The following is a 25,307-nucleotide window of genomic DNA, read 5'->3' as shown; positions in this document are numbered from 1 at the left end:
CTTGTGGTTCAAACAGTAGTTTCCACCAGGGGCATGATCTTGATGTCTAAATAGCAGAGACTGTTGTTGCTTCAGAGACCAACAGTGAGATAATAAAGTTAGAGGGAAAGAAATGTCAGCCCCAGAGGTCAGATCTAGGGGAAGGCCAGCTAACTGATCAGGAGGCAGTGACAGCAAGGGACTATGTGGCATGGATTCTTCCAGCTCTGAACTGGAGTCAGGCCAAAAAGTACGATGAGACTGAACTACAACTAGCTGCAACGGCACACAGTTTATAACCTAAGGTACTTCAAACTAAGTAGGTTTTGATCATGTGCTTCATCTGGCTCTGTGTGCTGGACTATAGGGGGAGGGGTGGGGAAAACATAAGGATCAGGGACACGTCTTTGGGGGAAGAGTTCCAGCAACGTGAGGGATAACTGCCAGGGGCTCCTCCAGACCCTCGCAGTGGTGGCAGTGACTACTCTTGGCTGAAGAAGAGTGTTCTCTCAGGCCCCATCTGAAGGTTCTGGTCTTCAGCTGGGATTTTACAGTGATGAGAGAGTACCATGGATTAAATTAAAGATCCACTTTCTAGATTACAGGTTAAACTTTTCCAGATGTGAGAGGTGGCATCCTATGCCCAGCTCCCCCAATATGGGCTTAACGTGGGAGCCAAGGGCATTGAGAGAAGGTGAGCTGGTACTGGGACTAGTGAAGTAAACAGATCCCTTCCTCGCTTCAACATCAGCTCCATCAGGCTCCTGTGCAACCGCACTGAAGATTCTTGGTTACAGTAAATTTTTATAGAGACGCTGTTCCTACTGGGAGTTATGGGGAGTGTCACAGTGTGATTTATCAGCAGGGCTTTTAACCTGCGCTAATGAACACCCAGAGAGTGGAAGGGGTGTCAGCTCCCAGCCCATCTGCTGTCCTGCACACATTAATGCCTCCCGGGAGGGTCCACTAGAGCCTTTCCTGACACACTGGGAACTAAAGCTCAGGCCACAAGCCACACCGTAATTGTTGCTCTTTAGGGGCTCGTGTGTGAGGGGGAGGGAAAGCCTTAGTTGAACACAAACTGGGAGAGATCTGGGGAAGACAGAAACTTGGAGCCCTAAACCGTCCTTGGGGACCTGGATGAGAATAACCTCACTTCAGTAGTTTGGACAGGGCCGTTCATCCTGAAGCCCTTCCCTGCGAAGTCTGCCAAAACGCTTGTTTGATAATTGGTCAGAGGAGGCACTGACCCTCCATGGTGTCCGGCCTTGGGGAAAACGGTGCTATGGCCAGATGCTGACTGGCAAAGGACCAAAACATCTCCCTGCTTTAAAACAACAAGCCAGAAGTATCCACACAGGAGGACGGGCAGGAGACACACAGCACAGTGTTCACTCCACATACTTGGCAATGGACTGGCTCCCTGACCTGCTCTTCCTGATTTCTGGTACCTTCCCTAGACTCATGGGTGTCCACAAGTGGATATACTCTGGCAGCCACAGTAATGAGAGCTGTGGGCGTGGAGGAAGAGAAGGCTCAAGAGAAACAGAACTCATGGTTCCCATCCTCAAAAGCCTATTATCCAGTCAGAGAGACAAAATACATACATGAAACTGCTGAAAAATAATTTTAATTATCCAAACCTGGGGGCAGGCAGGGGTACCAGTACGTCCACATGGTTCAAATGGCAGAAGCCCCCGACCCCTTTCTGCCTCTCTTGGGAGGTGGATGGTTGTGCTGCTGTTATTGTGATCTACCACATTAAGCAGCAAATTCAGTGTGGTTAGTATGCTTCTCTGGGGTACAGAAAAACTATTTGGATGGTGGGGACGTCTGGATTGGGTGCATGCTGGTGGTCAGGACGGCATTCAGAACCATCCAGTGATGCGGGTGCTCAGGACTTACTTTGCAAATTTAATGCAGAACTGCGTGAAGTATTTCCGCGTGGAGGCCAGGTTGTCACGGATGATGGGGACGTTCTGCTTAATGTGAAGGATGACCGAGGTGACGTAGGGGCTCTGGTCACCAACGTGCTCCACGTTCTGCCACTGCATCTGCAAATGGAGACAAGGCGGGACAAGTCTTCAGAGCCTGTGCGGGAGGACAGCGTTATGCTGGGGAAGGTGCAGGGACAGGTGTATAGTACGGTGATTCACAGTTTTTAAAAATTGAAGTATAGTTGATTTACAGTGTTGGGTTAGTTTCTGAATGGTTTTTATAGGTGATGCTCCACTTATAGTCATTATAAAATACTGGCCATATTCCCTGTGTTGTGCAAAAAAATCCTTGTGGCTTATTTTCTCTGCTTTCTTTGGTAGCTTATTTCTTCTACTTTTCTATCTAACTGAAAATTTCCATAATCAAACATTAGACTCTTACTCCAAGAGCAGTTGAGATTATGTAGGATTTTAAGGAAAGAGCATCTCTGTAAATATGAGGGGCAGGTCAGAGGTTAAGACAGTGCTGTGGGGAACAGGGCAGGGGCTGTGTGGATGGCAGGTTTGGGGCGTCATTGAGAGGTCCTGCATGGCCTCTGACCAGGCAGGCCGTGAACAAAATCAAGAGGCCTGAGACTTCCCTGGGGGTCCAGTGGTTAAGAATCCACCTTGCAATGCAGAGGACTTGGGTTCGATCCTGGTTGGGGAACTAAGATCCTGCATGCCACGGAGCCACTAAGTGCGTGCACCACGGTGGAAGATCCTGCAGGACACAATGAAGATCCTGGGTGTTGCGACTAAGATTGGACGCAGCCAAATAAGTAAACATATTAAAAACAAAATAAAAAAATGAGAGACCTGCTGGGCTCCAGTTCTCACAACCTGAGGACAATCAGGGGAAATGCTCTGAAAAAACATGCACAGTAAAGTGGAAAAAGAAGCAGTGGTGTAATCTTCCCACCACCTCACCCCGGAAACGTTGGAGAAGAGGGGCGGCACCAGCTCCCAGCCTGCTTCACACCACCGGCCAGGACTGAGATGGGGTTCTGCAGGGTCAGCCTCTCAGAAAGGAGCTGAGCTGCCTGTTAAAAAGATCCTGGGCCGAACACAAACTGTATAATATGTTCATAGAAGGAAGGCAGTCTTTCTGAGGCCTTGATGTTTCTGGCAAGAAAATACTATTTTTACAGAGCTCCTGGGGAAAGGAAAAATTCAGTCCTGAGAGAATGTGTTTAAAAGAATCATACTGTACACACGGATGATCCCCCAGCTCCTGGGAAGCTCGAATGACTCTCTGTTTTGTCCTAATGTTTCTTCACATCAACAGATATTTATGGCCTAAAAGCTTTGGGTCTGTGTAAGCAAAGAACCATGCAAAAGCTGGAAGACACCTCCATCTTCATTTTACAGATAAGAAAACCAAGGCCCAGGTACATGAAGTCTATGTAAGCTTTCATAATGAGGCTCCAGAAAGAAAAGGACCTCTAATTTTTTTACTGGGGGAAAGAATAAAAGCAAAGGATGTGGAGATGGTAGAAAAGTCTAATACAAACTGACTTTATATTCTAATGCTTTGGCCACTTCTAATGTTTTCCTCATCCTCTTCTGTTTTATTCAAGAGACTTCTTTTCCCATCTGATATGAAAGATGTGACCCATTCAAACAATGAACATCCTAGGGGGGCTTAAATGAGCTCACAGGGTGAGGCCAGAATTGGCAGGTGCTGTTACCATCTACACTTCATCGTCCACTCCCAGCTTGTCAGCAGCTCCGCGGCAGAAGGCCCCCGGGGAACAAACGCACAGTGAGCTCCGCCCTCCACCAAACGCAAAGCTTATCCATAGTAATGACTGCTCTTTTCCAAGCGGGCAGCAATTGACATTTCAACAGCTCGAAAAGTTCGTAAACAATTATCTAAGCACGATGGTTCTCCATTGACAGAAGACAACTACAGTGGGAGGTGGTGACATGCCCTGTCATCGGTTACAAAGCAACTCTGGGGCAAGACGGAGCTTGCAGTCTGAGAGTTCAAGTTCCTGCTGGAGAGCTGCCTCCTCTTGACCACCACTGGCCATGTTAGTATGTGTCCACACTGGGAATCTAGGTGAAAGATCCAATTTTCCTGAATACTTAGGCCATTTCAAACCCCATCAGTGAAGACAAATGAAGTACTGACAAAAGTCAAATGGATTCATGAGTTTCAATTTAAGTCAACCCAGGACTTCCCTGGAGGTCCAGTGGTTAAGACTGTGTTTTCACTTCAGGGTCAGGGGTTTGATCCCTGGTTGGGGAACAAAGATCCCACATGCCACTTGGTGTGGCCAAAAATTAGTAAAAATTAAAAAAAATTAAGCCAGCTTTGTGGAATAAGAAAAGAATTTAAAGTACTGGAAAACAATGAAAGTTGACATTGTTCAGACAAGTCTCTAAAAAATGAGCAAAGTACAGCCAGCAGTGATGCTGTCCGGCCACAGCCTCACACGGACGCTCTGCCATCTTCCCCCTTGATGACTTAGGGTTTGGGTTATAACTCGAATGTGCCAATGTACCTACATCAAGACCTACTGTGTGCAGGTCATTTGGCCTGGCATTTGGTACACATCATCTCCTTTGCTATTCAGACATGATCTTACTTACAGCAGTCTTACTGACAAGGAGACTGAAAAAGCTCAGAGAGAAGAGGCCCGAAGTCACTCAGCTGATCAATAGCAGAGTGGAGGCAGCCCAAGCCCATCTTAAACCCAAGCACTACACTGGGCTGTTTCCTAGACACATGTTAATTATTTCAAACAAACAAAAACAGTACTTAACTCAGCCTTAGTTCAAGGGGAGCCCAGTTTCTCACGGAGAAGCTAATGAGATACACAGTGATCAAGGGACATAAAACAGTAGCTTGCACTGGAAGAACAAACATCCTGCAAAGCCATTAGTGGAAATAAGACTCCAACTTTTCCAGGTGAACTTTGCAGCTGACCTTTAGAACTTTATACTTCATAGAACTCCATACTTCAAGGTTTTTCTTCTGCGCTTTTTGTTTAGCAAGTGGGGTGGGGTTGAATACCATTGGTGCTATTTGGACAAGAACAAGTTTGCAAAAGAAGCAGTAACCAAGCTGTAGGGTTGATAGAAACAGCAAGCAAGGAAACGATCCATTTACAATACCAGAGTCCCAGGGACCCCACACAGCCTCAGGGGGATGTTGTGGGGCTCAGGGCATTGCCAGCCCCTGTGTGTTTTGGTGCCTGTGGAAGGAAAGTGTGGTGGCCCCTCACAGGGAAGGCTGGGGAGATGCCCACAGCAGTAGAGACCTCTGATTCCCCCACTGATCAGAGGACGGAGCTCCACACTAGTTTACTACGGCATGTGTGTTTCTCCATGGCTATGTGAAACGTGCACAGAGGTCACCTGAGAAATTAATTTTCCTCAACCGAGAATTCAGAGTCTCACATATTCATCTTATCTCAAAACTAAAATTGTACAGAGCAGACTCAGACCTGCGGAGTCTGGGAACATTGCAGGCGATCAGAGTCTAGTGTTACGGGCAAGGCTGCTGGGATGTTGGCCCCAGGCACCCGCACATGCACACGCTCACACCTCATGTCTGTCCGGGCTACTTTTACTCACTCAACAAGCGTGTGCTGTTTTTAGGCACCTTCCCCAAGTATAGCACTGAACTAAGTGCTGTGTGGGGAATAAAAAAGAGGAAGAAATATTCTACCGAGCACCTACTATGTACTAAGCATCATGATCGACATTCTCCCATGAACCTACTGCTTATGACAATTATGCAGTGAAGGAGGTATTCTTATTCCTGCTTCATGGATGATAAGACAGATGTGAGGACAATCAGAGACTGGCCTAATGAACTGATAAGTCTGCAGGGATAAGATCTAGACATTGGTCTGACCAACTCCAAAGTCCCTGTTTCTTTCCACTTTATCATGCTGCTTTCCAAAATAAGTGTTATCACCTGAAATGAACTTGAAATTAAGGAAATTTGGGGCAAGCAAAATCTGTGTACAGATGAGCCTGTCCAAAGTAGAGGATGTGGTGGTGTTGATGGTGGTACAGAAGAGGAGGAAAGGATGACTCTTCTTACTTCTTCGCTCAGGGATACACATTCCTGAACTCTGAGAGGAAAACCAGTAAGATCCAGGATAGAAAGTGGAGCAATAAAGGCTTAAGATTTTTTTTTTTTTAATTCACTGCTGGGCCAATGGAAGGTGAATTTGTATAAGCTTTCTTACAGGTGATTTGAAAATATTTATCAAAAATTTTGGCATTTTACATAGTTTTAGATCTCTGCAATTCCTTTATGGCAACTAATCTGAAGATAGTAATTATGAATGCTCAGAAAACACACACCCACACAAAGCTGTCCATTGCTGGACTATTTATAAATGTGAAAAATTGGAAATAGCCTAACATCCATTAAAAGTGAAATGATCACATACATGTCAGGGGCAACAGATGACAGTACTTAAGATGAGGCAATCTAGAGTTGCCAGTCATGAGTCCTAATATTGTTCGTGCAACCAGCTAAATGCATGACTTGGACAAGTGACCAAACTCTCTGAGCCTCAGTTTTCTCAGCCATAAAACTGGGATGATGATAACCTCTATAATCTATACAGTTAATGAAAGACAGTGTATGGGGTGCTCTTACACAGTGCCTGGCATGTATTACTTCCATGGTAAATGTTAACTACTATTACAATTTTAACAGTAAATACTCTGTACTATGGAGTACTAGGCAGTCACTAAAAACACCACAGATTCAGCTCAAACGGCCCAGAAAACTATTAAAACCTGCAAAATGAGAAAGAGAGGTTATATACTATGTAAAGCATAAGCTTGTTTATTTAAAGATAAATGCATAGGGTTTTCCTGGTGGCTCGGTAACGAATCCGCTTGCCAATGCAGGAGACATGGGTTATGATCCCTGGTCTGGCAAGATCCTACATGCCACAGAGCAACTAAGCCCATGCATCGCAACTACTGAACCTGTGCTCTAGAGCCGAGGAACCTCAACTACTGAGCCCATGCACTGAGTTACTGCCCTAGAGGCCGTGCTGCACAAGAGAAGCCACCACGATGAAAAGCCCTCACACTGTGAAGAAAGAAAAGCCTGTGTAGCAACGAAGACCCAGCACAGCCAAAAATGAACATAGATAAAGAAAATATAGGCATAAGAAGAAAGACTGAAATATGTTTGTTAATTGGAATTATGGGTGGTTTAAATTTTCTTCTTTTTAAAAATCTGTGATTTTCTATAATGAAGGTAATTTGCTTTGGTCATAATGAAAAAAAATCTTTTATGAAGAAAGATGTGCCTTGATTATAGGTGGTAGATGGAAATGAGGATTTCTTAACCATGGAGCCCTGTGAGTCTCCTGAAACAGATCTACATTTTAATAACTGAGGGAAATGAGAACAGATTTGAGAACTGTTCTGGCTATTTTGAAATGTCTTTGGGGAACAGTAAGGCAGCCTCCTAAATGAGTACATGTTCACGATCTTGAAATCTAATAGAAATTACTTGCCAGACTGTAAGGAAATTTAATTTGTTCAGTTTCTTCTGTTTGTTTGTTTTTTTTTCCCTTAAAACTACCATTAATGGGCTAAAAGCTAAATCTGTTTGATTCTGGACAGAGACTTAGATTCTTTCAACCTAGGGATGTGAGTAGCCCTAGGAAGAAGGACAGAGTGAGGAGGACCATGGGACCAATGGTTCCCTTTAAGGAAGCCACAGATTAAAAAAAAAAAATCCTACTTGTAAGGTCACACTCAGGCATACTAATTCTTTTTTTTTTTTTTTTTAAAGGAAACTTGAATTGCTTTCTTTAGCTTCCAATTTCTAGGAGGCTCAAGAATTCCAATTATTCTGGACAACAAAAGGAAATAAGACTGTGCTCACTGACCGTTTTCTGCCACATTCATTCTGCAGGATTGCAATCATATTGTTGCCCTTTCTGTTACACAACATGTACACATCAGGGGTTAAAAGCTACAATACATTCCACGGCTGAGTACCACTTTCTCTGACTGAACAGGCAAAGAAATTACACTGATCATCTGCATCTGGCAGAGACATACGAATTCTTAAGAATTCACAGAAATTACATTTAAAAGACAGAACTCTTCACATGGTTTCCACCAAAGCACTCCAAACAACTTCCTTTTCAAGAATCAGGAGACTCGGTTTTATTTCTGGCTTTGCTGTTATAAAGCGCTATGGCCTTGGACATATTATGAAGAAGAAAACCAAGTAACACACATGCCAGAATGATAATCCATTAGTTTTCTGGAGAAATGTGCAGAGCAGGCTGCAATACTTGGGTTGGCTGCTCAACCTGTTTTCTTCCCTGTAGGAAAGTCATGGTGTCAGACTGAGAAAAGCTGAAGACCAGTATCTAACAGGATGCTTCTGAATGCTTGAGGAGCTCATGGTCAAGTAAGCATGAAAACACGCTCATGTGAACCCACCAGTACTGAGCATACACTGTCACATTCTTCTGTTTTTAGACAAATTACTTAGGCTGATTTTTGCCTCAGTTTCCACATACGCCAGAAGACTAACTTACTCTGTAAGTGTGGTGTGTTACTGCACAGAGGAGAGACCTGAGTCTGAATTCTGGCTCTGCTGCATTTTAACTAAGAGATCTGATGAGTTTCCATTCCCTTATCTGCAAAACTGAGAAGGAACTAACACAGGAACCTTATATATTTGTCAGAATTAAACACGGTAATGCCTTTGGGTGCTGATTTCTGGTAAAGTGCTCCGTAAATAGCAACTTACTCATCATCTCACGGAGCTCATCTGAGAAAATAATGCAATTTGGGAGGGGAAAGCGGTCTGAAGGGTAATTTTGACATAACTCATCAATAACACTATCTCAACACTATCTCACTGTCTACAGGTTCAGAGAAACCACTAGTTTACTTGTATTGTGCTTCCTCCTTGTGAGTTTGGCCCGTTTAAAGCCGTTCCTGTGGATTTTCTACCAAATTTGCCCCTCTGTGTTCTTCTCTCCTTCACCAGCAGCAGGGTTTTTGCCCACAGCTGGGGAGCAAACAGCTAAATGTGGGCATTTCCTATTTCCAACTTCAGTCTGCTCCAGGATGCTCCTTGGTGAAGTAAGAATCCTGGCTATTAAGTACCACTGAGGATCATCACCTCATCCTCAGTAGCACCTGGATGTGCCTGAAGGCTTCAAGGCTTCTGTGATCCTGCCATTTATAAGATGCCTGAGTCTCCTACTGTCTGCTAGCTCTACCCAGCTAAATCTGGGCAGTAGAGTTACCACCTCTGTCTCACCTGGTCACCATTCTTTGGTGAAGTGAGTGTCTACAAACCTTTGTCCTGTCCTTTCTGCTTTCTTTACCTTCAAAGTCATTCCAGGAGTACTACTGTTAAGCAAGTACTGTGCTGTGCCGGGGAGATCAAAAAATGATTAAGACACAGCCCTCAAGTAGTTCACAGCTTAACAGGGGAGACAGATAGAAAAAATAATTGTACAACAAAACAGAGAATATAAGTGCCATGGTGTCTTGAGAGAGAAAGATACTCTGGATGAGACAAGACAACGGTGAGCCCGCAAGACACTCAAAATAGCTAAAACAATCTTGAAAAAGAACTAAGTTGGAAGACTCATACTTCCTGATTTTAGAACTTACTAGAAATCTACAATCATCAGACAATGTGGCCCTAGCATGAGAAAAGACACACAGATCAGTGGAATAGAACTGAGAGTCCAGAAATAAACCCATGTACTCATGGTCAACTGATGGCATCACCAACTCAATGGACACAAGTTTGAGCAAACTCCGGGAGAATGATAAAGGACAGGGAAGCCTGGCGTGCTGCAGTCCATGGGGTTACAAAGAGTTGGACACGACTGAGCAACTGAACAACAACAACAAGCACCTTGGAATAAAGTTGGTGACTTTCCCAGCGTTGCTCTGGGTAGAGTCTGAATCGAACTATTCAACTATTAAAAATGATGGAATCACAGACAAGAATAAACATTATCACGAGAGTTTTTTAAAAATCCTTGAAGAAACTACACAGAACAGAATGCAGGCACAAATCACAGGGTATTTGTTGAATTGGTTTGTGACCACTTGGCTTGTTTATATCTGGTCATTTCCATCACATGGATTTCATTTTGCTAGAACTCCAGAAGATTCAGACACAGAGTAATGGCCTCCCAGCTGCTGCGTTCCCACGTCTGTGGTTTTCCTGTGATATAAACAAAAGATTCTGGAGGTATGGTCTCTGTTAGTGTTTGCTGGTGTGGGTCTGGGGGAGAGATGGGTGGTGGGGGCAGTTTGAAGGAAACCCACCTAATGAAATGACAGTTCACATAAGCAACACCTGGAGCGTTAAAGCCCCTCCAACTGCTATTTTACTAAAAAGAAAAAAAATTTCACTCTTCCTTTGGTAAATGTAGAAATTCTTTCCCCAGCTGCCTTCTGACCTAACTGTGTGGCAGGGCAGGAGAGGAGGCAGCTGGAGCAGATCATGCTCAGGATGTCAGGAACGCTCACCAGCAGTGAGGCGATAATCAGAGCCTGCAGAATCAGCCCTCAGAGTCACATCTCTCTAAGAAAATGAGTGAGCCTCAGTTTGCCTACTCCCAGTCTTCTGCTTGTAAACACTTGGGTGCTGGAAATACATATTCACCTCTGATTGCTGAAAGGATCAGCCTTTTGAAAGGAAACTCTGTGACATCGGCTACTCAGGACTCCCCACTGAGCGTCATAAAAAAACCCCCGAAGCTTAAGTTTGGGTAGTAACCTCTCTTTTTCTTAAATATTTACAACCTACTACAAAACCAAATTCAGACCGAATGTCTCGCTTACACAGCCTTGTGACACGGCCACTCCTCCTGACCAGAGGGAAGGAGGGCTAATGTTTCTTGGCTCTGGGCCAGTCTCCATCCTCATAACGCTCTGGGAGGCAGAGCCCCCTGTTTCACATACCGATGAGGTAACCTGCACCCAGAGAGGCTGTTATTTGCTCAACACGCCCAAAGGAAAAATGAGAAGAGTTAGGTTTGTCTGAATCCAAAGCCAGTGTTCTTCACTGTACTCTGCTACTGGCCAGTAGGCCCCTGAGAAGTTCTGCAGAATTTGTAAGAATGCTACAAAAGTCTGTGACTCTAGAATAGGCACTGGCAACCTTTTTCTGTAAAGGGCCAGACTGTTAATATTTTAGGCTTTGCCAGCCATCTGGTCTGAGCTGCAATTACTTTATTCTGCTGTTGTAGCACAAAAGCAGCCACAGATAACATACAATGAATGAGTGTGGCTATGTGCCAATAAAACTTTGTCTGGCAGTGGGCCAGATGTGGCTCACCAGTAGTAGTTTGCCAACCACTGCTCTAGAAGGCTCAACGAGTGGACGGACGGCTTTGTGTTATTTGGTTTAGAAATCAATGAAAGGACTTTCCTGGTGGTCCAGTCTTTAAGACTCCGACTTCCTAATGCAGAGGCCTGGGTTTGATCCCTGGGCAGGGAATTAGATCCCATATGCCACAACTAAGACCTGGAGCAGCCAAATAAATAAATGTTAAGGGGGGAAAAAATCAATGAAGAATTGCTTATTTCCAACTTAATCAATCAACAAATATGACAGTCTTCTCTATTCTCTGTGGTCCATGCATTCAAGGTATTTACGTTAGGGAGAAAAGACATAGGCTAAAAGCCGAAGAACAACATGAGGCCACGCGTGGGAAATGCCAAGGGAGAGGCCTGGGGACTGCGGGCTGGCGGACGGGCCACCACATTAGAAAACCAGGGGTGGGACTTCCCTGCTGGTCCAGTGGCTATGACTGCACTCCCAACGCAGGGGGCCCAGACTGGATCCTCGGTCAGGGAACTAGATCCCCCATGCTACAACTAAAGATCCTGCCTGCTGCAAATGAGGTCCGCTGCAGTGAAATAAATATCTAAAAAAAGAAAAGAAAACCAGGCTCTGCAACCTGATCAAATAACCCTGCACAGTCACCAGAATTCAGTAAGAGTTGGAAAAATCTGAGTGGCAGGAACGAAGATGAGTTAGAAGGGACTGCCTTAAGCACACCACCACCCGGGCTTCCCTGGTGGCTCAGCTGGTAAAGAATCTGCCTGCAATGCAGGAGACCCAGGTTCGATCCCTGGGTGGGGAAGATGCCTTGAGGAAGGGAATGGTTACCCAAGCTAGGATTCTTGCCTGGAGAATTCCACGGACAGAGGAGCCTGGTGGGCTACAATCCACAGGGTCCAAAAGAGTCAGACACGACTGAGCAACTTTTCACTTTCACCCGTTCTGGGGAGGCCACAGGAAGGGTTTTCCGCACATGTCAGATGCTGAGCAAAGGCAACCTCTCCTTCAAACTCAGGAAACATACCTGCTTCCTGTCTCATTCCCAAAGGACAAACAACTAACTTCAGGTTCGAGATCAACTGAGCACCTGTGGAAACTCCTGGAGGGCTCCGTTCTCCTCCTGATTGGTGCTTTAAGCACTGGAGAGCCCACAGGAGCTACAGGTGAGGACCGGGAGAGACCACCTGTGCTCACTCTCCGATGTTCAGGAGGCAGCACTTCCTGAAAGCTTACCTTGCTCATGGCTGTAAGGGCGGGGTCGCAGGCAGCATCCAGGTCCTGAACCAACAGCTGAATGCTGCTGGAGATGACACTGCAAGTCAAACACACCACTGTGGTCATGGCTTACAGAAGTGACTTGTGAATGACCCACTGACACAGCCCCCTGCCAAGGTTTTAGGCACCTGTGCATAATCTAGCTTCACCATTTCATCAGAAAAACTCGAGTTTATTTCAAAATGGAATGAATGACGAGGAGGAGCATCTTGGCTCCACCCTTCTTTTAGCTGTGTGTCTGGTCTCACTCGGGTGTGTCCCCACTTGGTCAGGACACAAGATCCAGTGGCTCATCTCCCCTGCAGCTATGCCCAGGATCCCTCTTCACTTTTCCCAAAGTACACACTTGCCTAAAATATTTAAGTCAGACCTTGGAGGGAAAAAAAGGTTGAGAGAAAGAGAGGAAATGACCTAAGAAGAGGATCTGGATTTTTCCTCATTAAGTGGCCGATGAGAAAGCTGAAGCTTGTCCTTCCCCAATCTCATTTAAAGACCATGTCAAAACCCTGCCAGGTGGCACCAGGGCAGGAACTGATTCCAAAGTCTTTCATCTGAACTTCTTGGACAGACACCCTCCCACCCCAAATACATCCATGCCCTGCCCACTCCTCCACCCGCTTTCATGGCTAAAATCAGGTCGCTCAGCCTTTACATCCTGAAAACACTGGAGGTGAGGCTGGCCCTCTGTGGACTGAGGGGGGCAGACAGGAGGCCCTGGACCTGACCTTCCTGCAGGGATGGCTGAGGTGGGAAAGTTCTTCTTCCCTGTTATCCTAGATTGTTGTTGTTGTTTAGTCACTAAGTCGTGTCCAACTCTTTTGTGACCCCATGGACTGTAGCTCGCTAGGCTCCTCTGTCTAGGGGATTTTCCAGGCAAGAATACTGGAGTGAGTTGCCACTTCTTTCTCCAGGGGATCTTCCTGACCCAGGGATAGAACCCAAGTCTCTTGCATTGGCAGTCAGATTCTTTCACTGCTAAGTTACCAGAGAAGGCCATTATTATAGAAACTGTAGCAATAAAACCCCTGTAAGCTAAGAATGACTACATGTGAGGAGGCAGGATATGGGTCAGCTGCACCAACTTCTCAGGCTCCTTAGTGGCTTGTGAAGATATCCTGATTCAACAGAAGGCTCTGGGAACCTCTTAGGTTCTGCAGTGACCTAAGCTGATGTCCTGAGACGCACTGCTCTGGGCAGGGTGAGGGAAGAGTCTCAAGCAGAGACTTGCAAGTACGCACGTGCTGAATGTGTCCATTTCTCCAGTCAGATTGATTCGTTCAGTCAGACTCACGTCGACCTTCTCCTTGAGTTTCTCTTCCAGCTGATAGAGAAAGAAACACGCTTAGTGGTTATCGGAAGGAGCACCGTAGTAAGACCACTTCACAATTACCGAGTGTGATGATTCGGGTACCATTCTGGGCACTTTTCGTGTATGGGCTCATTTAATTCTCACGGCCTGTGAAGAAGACTCTATTATGATCCTCACTTGATAGATGAGGGTGTGGAGGCATGGCCTACCCTGCTCAGTGAGCGGGTAGGGAGGGAACTGAATCTCCTGCAGAACCTGCGCTCTCTGGCCCTGGTTCTCATGACACACTGACAAATTAACTAATTTGTTTTTAAAAGTTGTTTATTTCATTTTTATTTTTGGCTGAGCTGGGTCTCCTTGTTTTGCCGGGCTTTCTCTAGCTGCAGCGAGCAGTGGCTACCCTGTTGCGGTGCACGGGCTTCTCTCGGCAGTGGCTTCTCTTGTCGCAGAGCACAGGCTCTAGGCACACAGGCTTCCGTAGCTGGGGTTCACAGGCTTAAGTAGCCCCTCGACATGTGGAATCTTCCCAGACCAGGGATGGAACCCATGTCTCCTTCATTGGCAGGCAGACTCTTATCCACTGCACCATCGGAGAAGTCCTAATCAAATTTAATTTTAAAAAGACCCCCGTTTTTAGATTACTCCCTGCCCTGTGAATTGCAGGCTCACCTACTAACATTGGAAGCCTCTGGTGGCCTCTGGGGTAGGTGGCAATAAAATCAAAAGTCTTCCCTGAGCGCTGGGATGGACCATTCCCCCACCATATTAAAGTGTTGGGGATATTGAGGTAAACAGAAGGAACATGGTCTTTGCCTCCATCAGCCTACAGCCGAGGGAGGGAAACTGGCTGAGCTCCCAGCCGTCTTGAAGAAAAATACAACTGACCGGGAACTGTAAATATCTCAAAACATCCCAGGAATCGCTTCACTGAGCAGCCCCAAACCCATTTATCACAGAAACTCTATGAATAACGAATGTTTTGTCTTAAATTTAAAAATACCTCTTAGGGGTAGATAAATTAATGTAACTTTTTGGGAAGGCAATTTATTTAAAAAGCAAACATTTAAGTATACACTCTCTTTTGGCCAGCAATTGTGCATCTAGAAAGATATTTCAATGACTGATGAGAACAAGGTACAGAGATGTACAGGAGTTCTTTGCAGTGGCCTTGAATTCAACTGATATTTACTGACAGCCTATTCTGTGCCAGGATTCCCTGATGGCTCAGACGGTAAAGAAACTGCCTGCAATGCAGAAGACACAGGTTCGATCCCTGGGTTGGCAAGATCCCTTGGCGAAGGGAATGGCAACACACTCCAGTATTCTTGCCTGGGGAATTCCATGGACAGAGGAGCCTTGTGGGCTACAGTCCACGGGGTCTCAGAGAGTTGGACGCGACTGAGCGACTGATCTATTCTGCACCAGGCTCTGTCTTGATCTGTAGACAGATAAGACCCTCTTCTCATAGAGCTCACATCCTAGTGTTGTTTATATTAGTGAAAACCTACAAACAATCTGCACGTCTGTAAGGGACCGAGGAGACAAAGCATGGCACAGGCTCACAATGGCTTCAACCCGTCAGCTGCCTCTTCCCATTACGCTGAAAATAAAACCCAACTATCCCAGCTTCTAATTAGGATTTGGGTCCTCTCTAGCTCTCTGGCCCACATCTTGCTCTCCCCACCCTTGCCTGCTCGGCTTCAATTATAGTGAACACTTAAGGTTCTGGAAAACACTAGGGTCTTTTCCTTCCCAGGGCCTTGACACTTCCTGCTTCCTCTCCCTCTCCCTGCTCATCCCACCAAGCCAGCTCCCTTGTTTTGCCACTCCCCAGTGCCCAGACCTTCCAGGCAACCGCATTCCAACATTCAGGTCTCCGCTCCATTATCACCTCCTCTGGGAGGCCCTCCTTGACTACTCTGCCTCAGTAGGCAATCTCTATTAGCACTGCAGCATCTGTTTCTTTCCTAGAACTTCCCACAAAACTTCCTTACTTATATCATCTGGCTCCGCTATTAGTCCTAAGTTCCATGGTAAGAAATTTGTCTACTCTGTTCACCACTGTGAATTAATACCAAATATGGTGCCTGGTGCCTGATCAGTGCTTCATAAAGAGCTCCTGAAGGAATGAATGCCACACTCATGCAGCTGTTAAGAGTAAATGTGTTACAATTAATGAACTGATACTGACACATCATTGGCACTGTACTTTAAGTATTATTTTTCCATTCTTCATTGCTTGGAGTCTCAAGTCTCTTTGGTCTCTCCCTTCATTTCTTCTCCCATCCCCCCATCTCCAACCCTCTGTGTTTGTTCTTAAGGAAACTGGGTTGTTTGCCTTGTAGCTGTTCTCATGGTATGATTTCACTGATTGTATCCACAAGGTACTAACTGGCAAGTTCTTCTGTCCCTTGTATTTCCTGTAAACTGTAGCTTGATCAGATACAGATTTTATTTATTATTTATTTCTGGATGTGCTGAGTCTTTGTTGCTGAGCAGGCATTTCTCTAGTTGTGGTGCCTGGGCTTCTCATTATAGTGGCCTCTCCTGCTGTGGAGCCCGGGTTCCAGGGCACGTGGGCTCAGTAGTTGTCATTTCTGGGCTTTAGAGCACAGGCTCAATAGTTGTGGCACATGGGCTTAGTTGCTCCACAGCATGTGGGATCTTTCTGCACCAGGGATTGAACCCGTGTCTCCTCCACTGGCAGATGGATTCTCTACCACTGAACCACCAGGGACGCTCCAGATTTTTTTTTTTTTTTTTAAAGAAAACCCCTTCATGGAAAATCCCTGGTGGTACAGTGGTTAGAACTCAGAGCTTTTACTGCCGTGGCCTGGGTTCAATCCCTCGTCAAGGAACTAAGATCCCACAAGCTGCATGGCACAGTTACAAATAAAAGACAGAAAGAAAACTCCTTCATGATGACGCTGTGGTACTTCCATCAAGAGATACCTGATGTTTGCTTTTCTCTCTTTTTGTAAAGTCAGCAACCACTGATGGTCAATGCCAGATCCATTATTCCATTAAGGAGGTATAAAAGAATGCTATTCAAATTTTATCTTTTCTTCTTCATTTATTTGCTGAAAATCCGCTATAAAGATACACTACCCATTGTCAGTGATTTGGTTATCCTGAGCTACAAGTCAGATAGGCAAAGCAGGTTAAGAACGTTCCCTCTTTTTGCCAATATTCAATTCATATCAGTGATTTCTTAGTATCTTCCAATGTGGTAACTGAACTTTAAAAAATATCACTGTAACCAAATGGATTTAAACGTATTTGATGTTTTCCATCCACTGTAGCTAATACCTGTAGTGATACTTACATGTCTCATCTTTGACCAGCAGAGCTGGCTCCTGTAATCAGTTTCCTGGGGCTGCCATAATAAATTACTACAAACTTGGTAGCTTAAATCAGGCAGGTATCCTCTCCCAGAATCTGGAGGCCAAAAGCCCAAAGGTAAGGGGCTGGCAGGGCTGGTTCCTCCTGGGGTCTCTGAAGTAGCACTCTCTCATGTCTGTCCTCTCTCTGCTGGTGGTGGCTGGCAACCTTTGGTGTTCCCTGGTTTACAGATGCATCCTCCCAGTCTCTGCCTCCCTCATGTGGGCATCTTCGTTATGTCTTAGTGTGTTAAGTCTCCCTCTCCTTTCTAAAGGGCTCCCCTCATAGCTCAGATGGTAAAGAATCCACCTGCAATGCAGGAGACCCCGGTTTGGTTCCTGGGCTGGGAAGATCTGCTGGAGAAGGGATAGCCTACCCACTCCAGTATTCTTGGGCTTCTCTTGTGGTTCAGCTGGTAAAGAATCTGCCTGCAATGCAGGAGACCTGGGTTTGATCCCTGGGTTGGGAAGAACCCCTGGAAAAGGGAAAGGCTACCCACTCCAGTATTCTGGTCTTGAGAATTCGAGAATTCCATGGACTGTATAGTCCATGGGGTCGCAAAAAGTCAGACACGACTGAGCGACTTTCGTTTTTCACTTTCTCCTTTCTAAGGACACCGGTCATTGGATTTCGGGCTCACCCTAAATGCAAGACTATCTCATTTGAGATTCTGACTTATTACATCTTCAAAGACTCTATTCCCAAATTAGGTCACATTTACAGGCACCAGGGCTTAGGACCTGGACATATTGTTTTGTACCATAAAACCTGCTACAGCTCCTGAGTCCTTTTGATATGACTCTCACAGTCTTGCTTTTTGTATGATCTGATGTTCCAGGTTCATCTTGCACATTTCCTCAGACCTGGAATTAGTCATTTCTCTAGGAATGACTGGTTCCCTTCAGTGAAAAATGGTATTGAGAGAGCACAATATAGGTGCCAAAAATGTATTTACTTTCATAATCAGTAAAAATAATTTTCTCTAACAAAAAACTGGCTACATCTATCACTGAGTCATCAGAATGGTCTCTGACCTACTAATATGTCTAGAACTTCTAAGGATCTCCTTTAAAAAAATAATGCAAACCATATTTAGATGTTCTTTGTAGGATTACTCATAAAAGCAAAAACTGGAAATAGTATAAACAATTATCAGGGATACTGTTAAATGATTTATGGTATAGCCCCTTATTGGACTATTATGTAACCATAACAATGATGGCAAGAAAGACATCATAGCAACAGGAGAAATGCTAACACTGTGATGTTAAAAACAGGAGGATATGAAAGTGAATTAAGTTAATTATAGAACATATGAAACTATGTTCACGGAAAAGCACAGAAAGAAAGGCTCCAAATTGCTAATATGATTATTTGAGGGTGATGGGATTGAGAGTCATTGATTGCATAGTTCTTTTTGGTACCATGGTTATTTTACTTTTAAAATACCATATTTATATGTGTGTGTTTTTCTCTTTCTGCACACACACAGAGAATAGTTAAAATTGTACTTCTTCATCAAAGAACTCTGGGCCCTGCCTTGGAGGTCCTCATAGATACTGTTGTCCTGCCCTGGAAGTTCTCACACTAAACAAGTGGCTGTCTCTGGCTCCAAGGCCAAAACTTCACAGGTTATTCCCCGTGTGACTCAGTGTGACCATGTCCCCAAGCAGGACATACTACTGCCCCCGCCTCTGCCTGGCTTAACCTTAACTGTGAAGTTCTGGGGGGACCCTTCTTCTCTGGCCTCCTGTATTCTTGCTCTGGCTCACATGTGCTCCAAGCTATAACTGTCTGAACCGTAAGTCATGCCTGCCTTCCTATGATCTGAGGTGAGGTGAAGTCGCTCAGTTGTGTCCGACTCTTTGCGACCCCGTGGACAGTAGACTGCACCAGGCTCCTCCGTCCATGGGATTTTCTAGGCAAGAGTACTGGAGTGGGTTGCCATTTCCTTCTCCAGGGAATCTTCCTGACCCAGGGATTGAACCCAGGTCTCCTGCATTGTAGACAGATGCTTTACCATCTGAGCCATCTAGGCATGCAGAAATAAGAAATCCCAAAAGGGAGGAAGAAAAGAACCTTTCCCAGTTATTTTCTTTCTCTTGACCTTAGGTGAATTCCAGAGCCAACGTGGAAAGGAACTTCTAATCCCATGCTGAAGGCTGAATGGAAAATTCTTCTGGGTCTTCCTTCTGCTAATGGGAGCTCCAGCAGGGGCATCACCCTTTCCTGCTTCCCGGTTCCTGAACGTCAGCATCCAAACAATGGTTATTTGTTTCAGAACAGAGAATGCTCCATAAATTTCAGGAGACACATAAGAGCCCAGAGGGTTTTTGGTGAGCCTGGTAACCCTCCTGAGAACAAAACCAGTGGTTGTGACTCAGCACAATCAAGTCTGGGGCCTAGCGTCACTACAGTCATTACTGCTTTTCATGTATGGGAGACAAGGCTACGACCTACTTTCAAGAGGGCACATCATGCCCTCGGAGTGGCTTACACAGCCCCAGGGAGGAGGCCGGTCAGTCTCGCCCAGCCTCCTTTTAACGTGGTCCTTCTGCGCAGTGGCTGCTGGGGCAGTCTTCTGGCTGGACCTCGAGTTGTTTCCTGGGGGAGGCCAGCAGGTCTGCCTGGGGTTGTGTGGTCTCCTACCTGAGCTTGGTGGCCCAGACAGCTCAGGAAGAGGAGGGGCATGTGGGTGGCCGGGGTGGCTCACCTGCTGGGTGGTGGCCAGGCAGTACTCTGCAGTGCTCAGGATGCTGCAGATGAGGCCGAGCTCCTCCAGGGTGAACTTGGCCGCCTCGGAGCCCTCCTTTTCCTTGAGCAGGCTGCTGATGGTCAGCCCGCCGCTGCTGCTTGTGGTTCTGAGGAAAAGCAACAGGAACTAGTCAGGCCGGGACTTCTCCCTGGCTTCCTGACCTGGAAACAGCACATCTCAAGAAAAAGAAAAGGGGGAAGGAAAGGCTGGACTTGGCCCTAACAAATCCACACACAATGAGGCCCTTCCGAGTGACCTGATCTTGACGGTCATGTGTTTAAACTCTCTGATCATCAGAAATAGGAAGAGACAATCCCAACAGTGAGCCAGTTGTCAGTCATATTAACTACGATGACACTCAGGCTCCGAGAGAAGGCTGCTGAGCGGCTTCTTTGCTTAGCCTGGAATTTCCTGATCTGCACAGCTCATTCAGGATCACCCAGAGCACAAGAGCTGGTTCCCCAGTTGTTTTTCTCAGTTAAGAAAATTCTGCCTGGGAATCTGTCCTTGTGGAGGGGTTCAAGAGTGAAGGTTAACACACGGCTCCTGGCCAAAGTCCTGACTGCCTTAAGAAAGACAAAAGCATCTCATCTCTTCCTATTGATCTAATCATGTGATCACAATATAGGAAAATGCAGTTGTAAGAATTAAAGATTTTAAAATTAAAAAAAATAAAATAAAATAAAATAAAATAACTTCCTGTAGTTGTAAAATTTAAACCGTGAGATTCTACTTTTTTTTTTGGCCATACTGTGTGGCATGCAGGGTAGCTTAGTTCCCTTACCAGGGGTCAAACCTGCACTCCTTGCAGTAGAAGTACGTAGTCTTAACCCCTGGACCACCAGACAAGTCCAATATTCCACTTTTCAGAAAGACAGAATTCAATGACACTTACCTTAAAAAAAAAAGAAGATTCTTTCCCTTCAAAAAAAAAAAAAAAATCCTAAACTTGCCAGTCTTATTGGTAATTAAAGATTTGAAGACATCTTAATTTTTAGTACCTCTAAGGGTATAAGGTCCGTCTAGTCAAGGCTATGGTTTTTCCTGTGGTCATGTATGGATGTGAGAGTTGGACTGTGAAGAAGGCTGAGTGCTGAAGAATTGATGCTTTTGAACTGTGGTGTTGGAGAAGACTCTTGAGAGTCCCTTGGACTGCAAGGAGATCCAACCAGTCCACTCTGAAGATCAGCCCTGGGATTTGTTTGGAAGGAATGATGCTAAAGCTGAAACTCCAGTACTCTGGCCACCTCATGCAAAGAGTTAACTCATTGGAAAAGACTCTGATGCTAGGAGAGATTGGGGGCAGGAGGAGAAGGGGACGACAGAGGACGAGATGGCTGGATGGCATCACTGACTCGATGGATGTGGGTCTGAGTGAACTCCGGGAGTTGGTGATGGACAGGGAGGCCTGGAGTACTGCAATTCATGGGGTCGCAAAGAGTCGGACACGACTGAGCGACTGAACTGAACTGAACTGAACTGAAGGGTATAAGGACATGGCCCTCTCTCCCACTATGGGTTAGGAGCAACTGTATAACCATTTTGGAAGTATATTTCAGGAGCTTAGAAAAAATCTTTAGATTGTTTGACCCAGTAGTTCTACCTCTGTTCAAGGATGCTTCTCTGAGTGTTATTTGAAATACCAGAATAGCGAATCCAATGTAAATGGTCAATTAAGAGAATGGTCAATAAAAAAAAATCTCAGAAGTTAACTCAGGGTCCTCTGCATGTGGGAACATCATGGCACCATGATATTCATGACATTCAAGAAGGGTCTTGACTGGAACTTCCCTGGTCCAGTGGCTAAGATTCTGCACTTCCAAGGCAGCGGGCCCAGATTCGTTCCCTGGTCAGGGAACTGGATTCTGCAGGCTGCAACTAAGAACCGGGTTGCAGTCAAGTAAATTAAAAAAAAAAAAAGGTGCCTGGATGAATCTTTTTACTATGCTAACTGTTTTCTGCTCCTCTCTTCCGTGTGGGAGACTGACTTCCACAGATGTATCTCCCAGGCTCCCCGGCCCTCTGGTCTCCTGCTGGTTTCTGCCAACAGCCACGGCCGCAGCAAGTCAGAGAGGTCGAGCAGAGAGGAGTCTGAGCGACAACGAGCCCTCCTGCTCCCTCTGCTTCAGCATGGTCCTGGCAGTGACCACCTTCGACCACAGTTCCATGGGGCAGCCCTTTGCCCACAGCCCCAGCTCTCAGATGAATTTTAAGGTAGAACAATTACCCAAGTGTTTGGATGCTTCAGAGTCCTCCGCTGGTTCCTTTCACTTGCCCCTACTGCTCTAAACAGTTGCTTTACTGCCAATATACCCCAGCCATGTGCCATTTGTTTCCTGCTGTGACACTGACTAACACACATGGAAAAATGCACACAGCGTGAGGTTAAGTGAAAGCAGCAGGGTACAAACCTAACTGTAAGCACTGCAGTCCCAATTCTGTCAAACAAATAAGCAAAAGCACACAGTTGCACACACGACATATATAAACAGGGAACAGAAAAATGTATACTGAAAAGCTCAATTTGTCTTCTCCGGATGGTGGTTTTTTTTTTTAAATCTTCATCTTTGTGTTCTTCTGTGTTTTCCAAACTATAACAAACTTTCATTATTTTGAAAATCAGGATACCAGTTATTAAAAATTTAAAAATAATGTTAATCATATTCAAAGAAATCCTCATTGGTGAACCATTACCTGTTACTTTAAATGTCTTGCAGAGCCTAGGGCTCTTCCTTCCTCCTAATGCTGTAAAACTCCTATATGTGACACATTTTAGTGGCCATGGCAGAAGCTCGTTCCAGAACTGCTGAATTTAGCTATGGGGAAGACCTATAATTACTCAATTCTGAAGCACTGCTTTAGATCATATTCTCTTATAACAGAAATTACTATATATCCCAAGTATCTCTAAAATTCTAGTTGAACAATCCATTTTATTTCAAGTGGTAAGAAATATGGGCTTCCCAGGTGGCACTAGTGGTAAAGAATACCCCTGCCAATGTAGGAGACTGTAGAGACATGAGTTCGATCCCTGGGTCAGGAAGATCCCCTGGAGGAAGAAATGGCAACCCACTCCAGTGTCCTTGCCTGGGAAATTCCATGAACAGAGGAGACTGGGGTCTTGCCTGGGAAATCCCATGCACAGTCCATGGGGGTCTCAAAGAGTCGGACCCTACTGAGCAACTGAATACTCACACACAATAAAAAATATAACGATGTTTTTGTGCCTCAGAATAATACACACAAGTCACTATAATTAGGAGTTCTGCTATACAATGACCTCCCCACAAACCCCACAACACTTTTAAATATTAGGCTCCATCTAAGACAGCAGGATGTCATAAATGAGACTCTGGCCTCAGTGAAACTGCCCTTCCTATTCGAAAGCCATCTCTACCATCACCCCACATTTTTTTTGCAAAGTACCTATCCCTGAATTACTGAATCCACGTGAACGAAATCCATCTATAATGGGACTGACATTCTGGAGTCCACCATACTAGGATATGACCTATGCTGGTAGCCAGAGCAGGCATTTCCTGCGATGGTCCTGATCGGCTAGGGGATCCCATTCGAGAGGAAACCATCTCAGACCCTTAGAAACTCCATCAGGGGATTTTCCTGATATTCTTAGCAATTCAGTAAACAACTTCAGAATGGATTTCCTCAAAGATTTCCATATTTAGGTATATTCAGAAGCTTACTTCACCACTCACACCAGGAAGAATGGGAACTCACTTGGGCAGGTTGCCAGAGAGGATTTTCCAGGCGTACTCGCGGAGGTACTTTTGGAAAATAGTGGTCAGGGCGATCATGGGCTCCCCAGTACTTAGCTGTGAGCACTGCACCATGCACTTCTTGTAGTAGACGAAGAGGTCGGCGCAGCTGGGGAGCACAGCACCCCCCTCGTCCGTGTTGGGCTTAGGTGGGCCCTGGGCCTTGAAATCGGCCACAAACCGATCTATCAGCTCTCCAAGGTTTCTAGGAGGAAGAAAACGTGAAATGTCATTTTAGTTCAACAAGGAGAAAGCAATTGTGCTTGACCACCACCAGGAAATCATTCCTCATGCTTGTTATACTGAAAACTGGACCAATTTTAGTAAATCAAAACCAAATATTATATGATATCACTTATATTCAGAAATGAATCTGTTCACAGAAACAGACTCATAAACAAAACAAACGTCTGATTATCAAAGGGGAAAAAGCGGGTGGGGAAAAATTAGGAGCATGGGATTAACATACATACTACTGTATATAAAACAGACAATTAGCAAGGATTTACTGTATAACACAGGGAACAACATTCTATATCTTATAATAACCTATATAGGAAAAGAATCAACCTATATAGTCGAATCACTTTGTTGTATGTCTGAAATTAACACAATAATGTGAATCAACTATACCTCAATAAAAAGTAATTAATTTAAAACACTAAAAAAATTGGACCTATCTTTATCAGTATCATCAACCAAACATCACCCTCCCCCATAATAACATCAATGACAAAATTTGGCATTTGTCTGCTGCTTTACACTTTTCAAGGCATTCCATGGTCACATTTGATCCCAAACCCCTGGAGGAAAGAAAAGGACCCTCTTTTTTTACTGGACCCTCTAAGAGATGACAAAATGAAGGCGTGCAAAGTTGGTCACATAATTTAGTGGCAAAGCTGAGCCTAGAATCTACTGCTTAGCTGTGTGCCCTGGTCCTAGTACCATATTAGTACCAGCTTCTGTTGCCAGAAGTGAAACCCTACATCATGACAGTCATCATTTTCTGAACACTTATGCTGCACAGCATTTTGTAAGCATCACTTCATTGAACTTCACTTGATCATTACAAATAACCTTATGACCTAGGGACTAACACTAACCTCCTTTTTACAAAGCAAGGAACTGAAAAGGACCTTGTCCAGAGTCATACAGCCAGACAGTGGGGGGAGTCAGGATTAAAAACCAAGCAGCCTGCCTCCAAACCTCATGGTTTTTACCCACTCTACCCTGCGCATGCATGCATCGCTTCAGTTGTGTCTGACTCTTTGTGAGCCTAGACTGTAGCCTGCCAGGCTCATCTGTCCGTGGGATTCTCCAGGCGAGAATACTGGAGTGGGTTGCCACGCCCTCAGGGGATCTTCCCTACCCAGGGATCAAACCCATGTCTCTTACATCTCCTACACTGGCAGGCAGGTTCTTTACCATGAGTGCCACCTGGGAAGGCCTCCACTCTACCCTACTACTCCTTAAACACAAAAAGTATAATGTCAGCAAATACTTAGACATCATTAACCTAAAGGTG

General features: G+C 45.2%; 1 protein-coding gene and 1 non-coding gene across 3 annotated transcripts in view; one reads left to right on the top strand and one right to left on the bottom strand.

The window, feature by feature from the left end:
• Positions 1 to 25,307, bottom strand: part of VPS53 (VPS53, GARP complex subunit) — a 125,133-nt gene that overhangs the window by 21,305 nt on the left and 78,521 nt on the right. For both annotated transcript variants that reach the window (XM_005693305.3, XM_005693307.3), the window contains 5 exons: positions 23,745 to 23,987; positions 19,965 to 20,112; positions 13,800 to 13,882; positions 12,520 to 12,598; positions 1,885 to 2,033 (listed from right to left, as the gene is read on the bottom strand). In XM_005693305.3, coding sequence (XP_005693362.1) covers positions 1,885 to 2,033; positions 12,520 to 12,598; positions 13,800 to 13,882; positions 19,965 to 20,112; positions 23,745 to 23,987 — 702 coding nt within the window. The remainder of the gene's footprint in view (positions 1 to 1,884; positions 2,034 to 12,519; positions 12,599 to 13,799; positions 13,883 to 19,964; positions 20,113 to 23,744; positions 23,988 to 25,307) is intronic.
• On the top strand, positions 12,017 to 12,088 carry TRNAC-GCA. Its single transcript has one exon. It is a non-coding gene; the product is annotated as a tRNA-Cys (tRNA).

Source organism: Capra hircus, chromosome 19, assembly GCF_001704415.2.
Source record: "Capra hircus breed San Clemente chromosome 19, ASM170441v1, whole genome shotgun sequence".
Lineage (NCBI taxonomy): Eukaryota > Metazoa > Chordata > Mammalia > Artiodactyla > Bovidae > Capra > Capra hircus.
The sequence above is the reverse complement of the archived record's forward strand: the minus strand, read 5'-3'. Positions and strand labels throughout refer to the sequence as shown.